Source organism: Halichoerus grypus, chromosome 1 (genome assembly GCF_964656455.1).
Source record: "Halichoerus grypus chromosome 1, mHalGry1.hap1.1, whole genome shotgun sequence".
Classification (NCBI taxonomy): domain Eukaryota; kingdom Metazoa; phylum Chordata; class Mammalia; order Carnivora; family Phocidae; genus Halichoerus; species Halichoerus grypus.
This window is the reverse complement of record NC_135712.1, coordinates 215,552,187-215,562,956: the sequence shown is the minus strand read 5'-3', so window position 1 is coordinate 215,562,956 and position 10,770 is coordinate 215,552,187. Positions and strand designations below refer to the sequence as shown.

At 64.7% G+C, this 10,770-nt stretch overlaps 1 protein-coding gene across 15 annotated transcripts in view; it reads right to left on the bottom strand.

Moving 5' to 3' along the window:
* Window positions 1-10,770, bottom strand: part of TCF3 (transcription factor 3) — a 32,876-nt gene continuing 22,106 nt past the window's right edge. The window contains exons 8-19 of one of the 15 annotated variants that reach the window (XM_078058100.1): window positions 10,378-10,427; window positions 9,161-9,263; window positions 8,914-9,083; window positions 8,695-8,827; window positions 8,212-8,270; window positions 8,032-8,110; window positions 7,160-7,233; window positions 6,584-6,742; window positions 6,383-6,506; window positions 3,325-3,460; window positions 2,924-3,159; window positions 1-758 (exon numbers count right to left, since the gene is read on the bottom strand). In XM_078058100.1, coding sequence (XP_077914226.1) covers window positions 616-758; window positions 2,924-3,159; window positions 3,325-3,460; window positions 6,383-6,506; window positions 6,584-6,742; window positions 7,160-7,233; window positions 8,032-8,110; window positions 8,212-8,270; window positions 8,695-8,827; window positions 8,914-9,083; window positions 9,161-9,263; window positions 10,378-10,427 — 1,466 coding nt within the window. In that variant the 3' untranslated portion in view covers window positions 1-615. Of the gene's footprint in view, window positions 759-953; window positions 1,181-2,923; window positions 3,160-3,324; window positions 3,461-6,382; window positions 6,507-6,583; window positions 6,746-7,159; window positions 7,234-8,031; window positions 8,111-8,211; window positions 8,271-8,694; window positions 8,828-8,913; window positions 9,084-9,160; window positions 9,264-10,377; window positions 10,428-10,770 lie in introns of those variants that run through there. The other 14 variants (XM_078058130.1, XM_078058094.1, XM_078058106.1 and 11 more) reach the window with 14 other exon arrangements.

Below are 10,770 nucleotides of genomic sequence, written 5' to 3'. Positions count from 1 at the left end.
TCTTTTTAATACAACTTTTAATAATCTGGTTGATCATGAAATGCAACGCTCAGTTCTAGAGACAGCAGCAGAAATAGCAAGAGACACGAGACTTTTATACAAAAAATTTGTTGCTTACAAAACGTATGCAAAAAAGCTTAAAAAAAAAAAAAAGAGACCAAAGGCATCCTCCTTGCTAATTTCCTAATACATTAAAAAAAATCTAACTAACGTTCTTTATTTTCCTTAAGACACAGGTCAGGCGTAGGCACGATTCACGGCGGCTCCGCGAGGCGAGCCCTCTTGCTTCTCCCTCCGGCAAGTGGTAGGTTTGGACTCTCCCGCGTTTTCTACTTAAGGCATTTTTTCATCTTTTCTGACAAAGTGTGTATCTTGCTTTCCGGTTTTGTTTACAAACAAAACAAAACAAAACTGCCCCGTTCGCCCGGGCTGCGGTTTCAGGATCCATCGGGGAAGTCCCACGGCGTCAAGGCAGTGAGGCCCGGGGCTGGGGGCGGGGGAGGGGCAGCCCCCCCCACAGCCCCCCCCCGGTGGCGCGGGCTCCGTGCTCCTCACAGGCGTGCATGCGTGCGGCAGGGACCGGGCCGGCTCACTGGTCCCGCACGGCGCCCCTCCTCACATGTGCCCCGCGGGGTTGTGGGCCTCGCTCAGGCCTGGGTGGGCGGCCGAAAGCACCATCTGGGGGTCTCCGACCACACCCGACACCTTCTCCTCTTCTCGCCGCTTCAAGCAAGCCGCTTTGGGGTTCAGGTTACGCTCTGGGGGGAGGGGGAGAGCAATGTGGGAGAGGGTCCCTCAGGGAGGCAGGCGGTGGGCGCAGGGGGCCGTGAAGAGCAGACTGCCGTTCGGGGCTCCGAGTGCTCCCACTGAGGCGTGGACGGCGCGCCTGGAGCCTGCACGCAGGGACGGGCGGGGGGACTGGACGGGGCGGGACACCTGGCCTGGAAGCCTACCTCGCACCTGCTGCTCCAGGCCCAGGATGACCTGCACGGCCTGCTGCAGGATGAGCAGCTTGGTCTGCGCCTTGTCCGACTTGAGGTGCATCTGGCACATGCGCCCCAGCTCCCGGAAGGCCTCGTTAATGTCCCGCACGCGCACCCGCTCCCGTGCGTTATTGGCCATGCGCCTCTCCCGGTCCCTCAGGTCTTTCTCCTCCAGGGACAGCACGTCCTCCGTACTGCTGGGTTACAGCACCGGGGCCGCTGTCAGTCAGCAGCCGGGGCGGGCGGGCAGGCCGGGGCCTGCGGGCTGCGCGTGCGTGTGCGCGTGTGCGCGCCCCCGTGCACGCGGGGCGTGTGCCTGTCTCTGTGCGCCTGCGGCCTGGCCACGGGCAAGGCTGTGTGTGTGGCGACACCCCAAGGAGAGCACCGTGGGACTGTCCCCAGGGCCGGGAGGGCAGGGGAGGCCCAGAGCCCCCCCGGGATGATCTTCCCGGCTCAGCGCAGCTGGGTACGGGAGTGCTAGGCCTGACCCGACCAGTGTGGGTGGGAGAGGCAGAGAAGAGGCAAAGGCCCGACGCCCGCCCCTGCCCGCACTGGACTCCGGCAGCCCCAAGAGCGGGCCGTGGAATGGCCACCAGGCGCAGCGGCCAGGGGCCCCCAGTGTGGGCGGGGAGCGTCGGCTCCCCGGGCCTCTCATCACTACTGCGAACGCCCCGTCTGCCCTGGGCGGTGACGTTACTGAGCACCTGCTGTGTACCGGGCCCCGGCCACACAGGACTCTGGAACGCTCAGACACCTGCCCACGAGGTCCAAAGCCTGGCTCAGGCCCTACCACGGGGCTCGGCGCAAGTCACTGTCTCCTCCTGGGCGGGATGGGGGCAAATGGCAACGGGACACCCGCCACGCCTGGTCCGGGGGAACGTGAGACAGAGTGGGTGAAGGCCCGGCCCTGGTGTGCGCCCCAGAGGTGGAGGACGGGCCGAGGCGCCTGCATGTGAGCAGCTCCCGGGGGCCCTGTCCTGCTCCCACAGTGGCGGGGGGGGGCTGTGAGACTGTGCCCTTGTCTACCCACCCGCCCACCCGCCCTTGGGCCTGAGTGGATCCCGCCAGGTGGCGGCGGCGGCCCCCGGAGCCCAGGACAAGCGCGCAGACCAAACTGACAGGCCTGAGGCTGGTGCACCCCTTGGTCTCCTTTCTTCCCTCAAGTCCCAACTGGGGGGCTTTGGGGGAGGAAAGACCCCAAGGTCGCAGCCCTGCCATCCAGGGCTTGGGCAGCAAGTGCGAGGTAGGAGGGGCTGCCGTGGAAGCGGAGGGACGGATGGGCTGGGATGGGGGTGGAGTGCGAGAGGCAGAGAGCAGAGAGGCGGGCACCACCATGGAAACACAGAACCCTCAGAGCTGAGGGGACAGCAGGCCGGGGGGGCGAGGGCCCCAACTCCGGTCCAAGTGACAGCGCTGCAGGAGAGAAAGGGTTAACGGGCGCCAGGCGCGGGAGGCTTAGTTAAGGAAGCAGCTGAGCTGGGGAGCCAAGTCACATGGGGGCCCTTCCGGACCCTCACCCGGCCCTGGGAAACGGGGGTGGGGGACCCCACCTGTAGATGGGGGCTGATGGGCTGAAGTGGCCCCACAACAATGTGTCTGTTCGGAGCAACAGTGACCTCTGGCCCTGGGGCACAGGGGCCTCAGCCAAAGGACTAGAGCCTTCCCAAGAAAGGAGGGCTGGGTGGGCGGGCATCCACGGGGTCCAGGGACGGAATTGAGAGCCAAAGTGCCCAGATCTGCAGAGCTAGGGGTCCAGAGAGTGTCATCGTCCCATTTCCAGAGGGGACAGTGACTGTGGTGCGGGGGGCGGGGCGGTCACAGCGGGGGGGCGGGGCGGTCACAGCAGGGGGCGGGGCGGTCACAGCAGGGGGCGGGGCCGGCTCCAGGAGCGGGGGAGCGAGGGCAGCGCTGGCGGGGAGGGGAGCGGCGCCCCCACTGACCTCGCACCTGCTGCTCCAGGTTCAGGATGACCGACACGGCCTGGTGCAGGACGAGCAGTTTGGTCTGGGGCTTCTCGCTGCTCAGGTGCAGCTGGCACATGCGCCCCAGCTCCTTAAAAGCCTCATTGATGTCTCGGACCCGCAGCCGCTCCCGAGCGTTATTGGCCACCCGGCGCTCCTTCTCCCGCTCAGCCTTCTGCTCTGGGGGGAGAAGGTCGTCCTCGTCCTCGTCCGGGCTATGGGGGGGGCCCGGGGGCCAGAGGGAGACAGTGAGGCGGGGGGCAGGCGGGGGGCCCGCCGACGGCCCCGCGGAGCGGACTGCGTGTGCATGTGCGTGTGCGTGTGCATGTGCGTGCGTCCCGACAGGCGGGCCGGGCCGGGGGCTGAGGAGGGGCGGGCACCTGGTCCGAGTGCGGGGGGGCTTCAGCTCCTTCTTCTCCTCCTCGGAGTTGTCGGCCACGGAAGTGTTCTCCTCGTCCTCCTTCTCCTCCCGTTTGATCTCACTGGCACCCGAGACAGCCCCGGCGCGCCCGAGTCCTGCAACAGGCCTGCGCTTAGCATCTGGGCACATCCAGGGCCACCTGACAAACCCCTTCTGCCCCTCGTGGGAGGCAGTGAGGTGTCTGGGGAAAGCCAGGCCTCCGTTTGCAAAAAAACCCAAAAAACAAACAAAAAACCCCCAACGATAAAACAGAAAACACACCTAGAATCAGGTCCCTACCTCACACCAGTCACCAGCTCCAAACTAAGACCTGACAACCTTCAGAAGAAAATGCACTGAAATCCTGCTATGACTCAGTATCTCCTAAAATACTAAACGAGCTGTTCTTGAAAGAAGAAACAAACTGATAAACTGGACTGTATCCTAATTGAGAATTTCTGATTGCCAGGATACCACCAAGAGATAAGAAGATATGCCACGGGATAGAAAATAACTGTCCTTGGGGCGCCCGGGTGGCTCAGTCTTTAAGCGTCTGCCTTCGGCTCAGGTCATGGTCCCGGGGTCCTGGGATCGAGCCCCGCATCGGGCTCCCTGCTCGGCGGGAGGCCTGCTTCTCCCTCTCTCACTCCCCCTGCTTGTGTTCCCTCTCTCGCTGTGTCTCTGTCAGATAAATAAAATCTTTTAAAAAAAAGGAAAATACATGTCCTGTATAAACCAGTGAGGGCTTGGTCTCCATAATTTGTAAAGAACTCCTACAAATCAACAAGAAAAGAACCAGGAGCTCAACAGGAAAATAGGGAAAGCTCCCAAATGGGCAATTCAGACACAAGAAGCGGATATGGCCGCGTGGAAATCCGCTTCCCTGCACCAATAAACTGAGGAAATGCAAATCGGGATCCAGCAAGTCATGAAGCTGGCCAAACGACAGGGTCCTACAACGTGAAGTATCGCCTGTGGGAGAAAGTTGGCATGGCCAGTTTGGGACAGTCCGGCATTCTCTGGGGAAGGTGGACACATGCGTGCCTCCAAACCCCACAACCTGGAATCACACCCGAGAACTCTTGTGCACACTCTGGAGACACATTCCAGAACGTTCCAGAAAGCACCTAGCGCAAAAGCAGACAGTTGGAAACAACCTAACGTCCCGCATCAGGGCCAGGGTCCGTCCTCAGCCCCAACATGCCAGCCAGATACCAATTTTACAAAAGCCCAAAACCATGTCATGAAATACAGGGTTTGAAGGCACACAGCAATGCTGAACTCGACACTCGGTGAGAGCAAAACACGCACCGGGAATGGGGCCTGGGCTGAGCAACAGATGAACTAGGAGGGTAGCGGAGGGGAGGGCAGGGGAAGGCAGGGGAGGGGGAGAAGCTGGGATAAGAGATTCAGCTCCGGAAACCCCCGTCCCACAGCACGGACATCAGGGCGTCCTGGGCACTGTGAGAGGTCAAGTCGCACCCCAGCCCCACCCACCCAATGCCAGGAGCCCCCTGTCCCGAGTCGTGACGACTGTACGTATCCCAGAGAGACCCCTGGCATAAAGTGGTAAAAATCAAGAAACACAGAGCATCGCTGGCTGTCAAACTCAAGTGGGTTTTGAGGGGTGTGGGGAGGCTGGGATGGGGAGGGCCCCTGGACAGGACAAGAGAACCTGCCCTAATGTGGGGTGTGCGGGGGGTTTCTGGGGGCTCGGGACACCAGGCAGTGGCCAGGCAGAGAGTCCCTGCACCCTCTCCGGCCGCGGTTGCCCCCACGGTGGCAGAGTCCGTGTCTGCGCCCCTGGGACCGGTGACCACGAGACCCTCACTGGCCCATCACCACCTCCTCCCTCCAGCCTCGTGCAAAGTGCTGTCACCTCCTTGGTCTTTTCCAGAAAAATTCATGGCCCACCAGCCACCAGCCACCACCCTGACCCCATGCTGCCCCAGTGGGTCCTCACCTCAGGAGCCCCCCACCCAGGCGGCACGATGCTCAGGCTGGGGCTCTGTCCACTCGCTCTGACTGGCGACTCTGCCCACGGACCTGGCTCTGAGCTCCACCAAGTGCCCAGGATGCCTGGACGGCACCCTCCCTGAACTCCAGACCCGAACCCCACCACCACCTCCACATCTGCGAAGCCTGTGGGATCTCTGCCTTCAGAACCCAGAACTTGCCCCCACCCCACCCTTCCTGGACCAGCACAGTCCCCTCCACCCGCGGCTTCCGGTGCCACACATGGTCCGGTCGCCCCAGTCTCCCTGCTGCCGCCAGAGGGCGCCCTGTGGGCACAGAGTCCGGCAGGTCCCTGCTCTGGGGGCAGCCCTCCAGGGCTCCCAGGTCCCTCAGGGTCAAAGCCCAAGCCCTCCCACATCCACAGGACCCTGCAGGACTTGCCCTGTCACCTCCCTGACCTCCCACCTCCCTCTCCTACCCAACACAGGGCTCCTCACTACTTGTCCAGCACACCAGGTCGGTCCTGCCCCAGGGCCTCTCCCCACGCACCACCCCGGGCTCTGTCTGCCTCTCTTCCTCTCTAGCTCTGCCCAAACGGCACAATCTTGCCCTGCCATCATCTTTAAAACCACAAGGATCCCTGCACCCCTCCCCACTTTCCCCTAGCCCCGTTCCTGCTGCATTTAGCCCACTGTGGGTCACCCCCCAGGGACGGGGCTTTTTGTTTAATTCCCAGTTTACCGCCCAGGGGCCTACAGGAGACCCAAGCCCACAGCCGGGGCTCAACACGCAGCGGCTGGCTGAGCGGCATGAACTAAGCCGCCGAACACGGGACGAGTGAGGGCTCGTACCGCCCTTCAGGAAGCCTCCCAAAGGGCTTCCCGGTGCAGGGCAAAGGGACGCTGCGTACAGTGAGGGACCCACCCCAGCGCCTGGCGGCTCTCAGTCCCTCCGGGATGAGCCCTAGGTCACCGCTCTCCAGAGGAGGAGGTCGTTTAGGGGCACACCACGCACCAGCCGGGCTCTGCGCAGGGGATCGGGGCACTGGCCGCCCCTCCCCGGGCCCCAACGCTGAGACTTACCACTGTAGGAGTCCGGTGGCCGAGCCAGGTCAGGGAGGCTGCTGGGCTGGCTGGGGAGGGCCACGTGGTTGTGCATGAGGCTGCCGCCGCCCACGAGGCTGTCTTCCGAGTGGCCGCCTCCCCCCTGCGGACAGCGGAGTGGGCTCGTCAGGGCTGCGCCGCCCTGGCCCCCTGCCCCGCCCACCCGCCAGCGGCACTCACCAGGCCAGCGTGTCGCCCACCCAGCGGCATGACGGGGCCAGCAAAGCCGGAGGCCAGAGCTCCGTGGCCAGGCAGCAGCCCGTGCACGTCCGCTGCGGTGCCCACCGCGTGGCTGCGCAGCACGTGGATGGCCTCGTCCAGGTGGTCCTCCATCTTGTTCTGCTGCGGGGCGGAGGGGGGAGGCGGTCAAGGCCTGGGCCTCTGGGACCCCACACGGCCCCGCGGGGCCTGCGCACAACTTGCATCCTCGCTGGCCAACGCCAGGGTGACAGCTCCGGACCTTACGCCCGACAAATGAACCATCAAAGGGCCTGCCCTGTAAACTCCACCAGTCACGGGGGCCTCGTGGCTCTTAGGGGCCACGGTTTCCAAGTTCTATAAACTGGCCACAGCAGACACGCTGAGCCACTCTCCCAGGCCACCTCCCCCCCCAGAGTCCCCGTGAGTCTTGTACCCACGTGTACCATGCCCCCCACCCCGGGCGCTCCCATGAGGGGGCACCCCCTCCCCGGCCTGGCCACACGCACCGAGGGACAGCCCCCAACCAGCCCCGGAAGGCTGGGGCAGGAAGCTCACCAGGCTGTGGAGACCCCCATCATAGCTAGGCGATAAGGCACCGGGGGCTCCTGGTCGGGGCCACTGCGACGTCCCTGGAAGGGGTAGGTGGCACGTCAACAGGGGCACCTGAGGCTGGGTGTCTGAGCAGCCGGACTCAGAGACAGAGGGAGAGGCTGGGTGGAGAGTGGGCCAGGGGCCTGAGATGCCTGGGCTGGCCACACGGGGGCCCCACGCCCACAGGGCCGATGGAAACTCAGCCCCGGCCAGGCCAGCCAGGCAGTTACTGGGAACCCACCCAGTAGACAGGTTCCCGGCTCCAAAATCCAGGCCCCACTTCCTACAGGGAAGGCAGCCCAGCGGCACACGTGGTAGGTGCCCCAGGGCCCAGCCTGCCGTACCAGCAGCTGGAGCCAGAGCTGGGCAGAGGTTCACCCCGGGGGCCCTGCACGGGCCAGGGCGAGGCGAGCGTCCCTGAGGACTCCCGCTGCAGAGGTGAGGCCCTGCGGGGTGTCTAATAAAACCTCACCACGAGCTGACCCCCAGGTAGGTCTTCTTGGGGACAGGAGGACCTGGCCCCCTTGGCAGAGCCAAACCCAGGGCATGCAATTGGTGCCTATCACATACCGGGTGGACAAACGCTGTCCACATTGGGGAGTCTGGGCCTGTTACTCTGGCTGTTGGACCCTCTGCCCTGCCCTGCGAGATCCCACCTGCCCGTCACTGTTCACACCAAACATGGACTGCCCTGGAGACCACCTCCTCCAGAGAGCCTTCCCTGGATGCCCATGGGAACATAAGCCCTGAGGCAGGAGGTCCCTCCAGCTCTCCACCCACTGAGGGCTGCACGCGCCAGATGTACCCCCCACCCCTCCCCAGCAACACCCCCAGACCTGCTAGGCCCTGTGGGGAGCCCACGGGGGTTGAGGGGCTGGAGGAGAAGTTATTGCTTGAGTGATCTGGGGAGTAGATCTGCAAAAGGGATGAGAAGAGACACGGGGCCACCAGTCAGGGACCAGCCTCGGGGGCTCCCCAGCCCAGCCACCCCTGCCCCACCGTGTCCCACGCCTCACCGAGGCCAATGCCTTCCCAAGGGCGTCCCCAGAGCTGCCGGCAGTTGTCCCGCGGGAGCCTGGGGGGTGGAGAGAGGTGAAGCCCAACCTCAGGGAAGGGGCATCCCCCGCACCCGGGAGCTCCCGTATGTTTGGCTGCCGAGCATGGACGCCCCCACCCAGCACTGGGCAGCCCCTGATTTTGGTTAACAGCCTGAAATCCTGCCCCCTGCCGCCACAGAGGCTCTAGGGACAGGCAGGTAGGGAGCAGAACCCGCGTGAGCCATTTTCCTTGGAGCCTCAGTTTCCCCAGATGTAAACTGGGGAGCCATTCTTCAAAGGGCCATTTCCAAACATCACAGATGTGGCCCAAGGAGCCTGAGCTCATGTGCGGGGCAGGCCCAGGAGAGGAAGGACGTGAGTGACGAGGGCCTGGCTCCTGCACCCAGCCAGGCTTCAAGCTTGGAGGGGCCCCATCTGAAGCGGGGTGAAGAGGGCCAGTACCCATGAGACCGTCGGCCCCACTGACGGGGGGCGTGTGGCTGGAGACCCCGCCATAGGCGGCCGTGGGGGCGGAGGAGAAGGTGGACACTGCCGGGAGCCCGCCGTTCACCTCTGTCCCGTGCAGCTGGTAGCCCTGTGGATGGGGATGGGGTCACGGGGGATCCGTCGGGGGCGCTGCCCCCATGCCCGCCCCCGCCCCCGCCCATCACGCGGGCCTACCATGCGCTCGTGCTGGTGCAGGCTGCCAAACCCGCCGCCGCCGCCAGTCCCCACGGAGCTGCCACCACCGGGCGGGAGGGGCAGGGGCGACGAGCCCCCACCCAGCATGGGCCCAAAGCCTGCCTGGCCCGAGGGGCTCCAGAGCTCGGCCGAAGGGTGCAGGCTGCCATCTGTGGAGGGGCAGATGGTGAGGGCGGGCTGCCGAGGGACCCGGAGCCCCAACTGTCTCAGGTGAGCCCCCACACACCTGCCATGTAGAACGGGGGGGGATAGGCGCTGCTGGGGGTCTTGGCAGATGGATAGGCGGTGGTGTCCCTGCCATAGTCATCACCTGAGCTGGACGGGTACACCTGCAGATGGACAGATGCGGTCAGGCAGGAGGGCTCGAGTGAGATGGGGAGGTCCCCGTCCCCAGTCTTGCCCTCCACCTACCACCCCATCGCTCTGTGCCGCTCTCAGCTTTCCCCTGGCCCAGCACTCAAGGCTCGAGTGGCATCCTTTCTCCTGGTCCTTCTCCACCCTCCACCTCCCTGTCCCGCCTCCCGTCCCCAGTTCCAGCCTCTGGTACCAGAGGCCTTTGCAGGCTGGACCCCCTACCAAGAATGCTTTCCCCCTCCTTCATCCAGCCAACCCTTCATGATCCGTCAGAGCCCATCTGCGATGCCCCCAGCCCTTCCTCCTTCCTCGTTCCCTGTCCTGGAAGCCCCCAAGGCCCCAGCCCTGATCACAGAAGACGTGCAGGCTGCAGAGGCAGGGCCCTGGGGGAGCAGCCCGCCCGCAAGGTGGCAGGAAGTTCTAGGATCGTGGCAACTTTGATCGGCTGGTGCTGCCTGGAGCTGAGGCCGGGCCGGCAGGAAAGTGCCAGGATCAGCTGGCAATGCCCTGGCACAGACCAGAAGCGGGGTGTGGCCGTGGCTCAGTCAGGCTCTGGGGTGCTCAGCTCTGATGTTCCAGGGGACCGGGGTGGGGACTCAGATGGGGAAGCAGGGGGTCGATGATCTCCCACACCAGATCTTCAAAGAGCCTGACCTGCACCTCCCAGCCGCAGAGCACAGTGCCAGCCCTGACCCGGACCCTGGGGCCAGCGCAGGAGGCCAGGCGGAGAGGGCGGCGGCCGAGCCGGGGACCCCAGCAAATCGCCGGAGCGTGGCACGGTGAGCCCCGCCCAGCCCAGCGCCATCTGCTGGGCCTGACACCCTGTGAACCCGGACCCCCAGGGCACCCCCAACCCACTCCCGCTGCCAGGGCCCCCTCACACCGTTCCAAGGTGCCTTGGCCACAAAGAACATCGGGCTCTCCTACAGGAGGGGTCTGAGCTAGAGCCCGCGGGGACTGGCTGCGTCAGAGTGACAGCCTCAGGGCAGAAGTGCCCCCTCCCCCCGTGACACGCTGTGTAACCCCACAGAGAGGGCCCCCGAGCCTGGGCACTTGGCCTGTGGGACCCCACTCCATCCCACAACTCACTGAGGACGGGAGACCCGGCGGCACCTTCCGGACCTTCTTGGGCTGCGTGTCTGTGAGGAGCAAGACGAGTAAGCGAGCCGGGTCAGCCTGGCTCCCACCCCAGCCAGCCAGGGATGCGGGCAGAGGCGGTGGCGGACAGAGCCCCCCAGCTTTCCCGGTGGCGAAACAACTGAAATGCGGTCCCAGGCCCATCTGTACAGGTCTGGGGGTGTGTGGAACTGGGGTGGGGTCCGCAGCGGGGCATCCCTCCCCACGCCCCCACAGTCACGCCTCCCCGCCCTGGGTCCTGTGCTTGGCAGTCCCCCTCCTCGCTCAACTCAGGGACCCTAAATCTCGACCCGCCGGGCTTCTGTAGCCCCTCAGACGCGCGGCCGACAGGGACAGCCCGAGTCG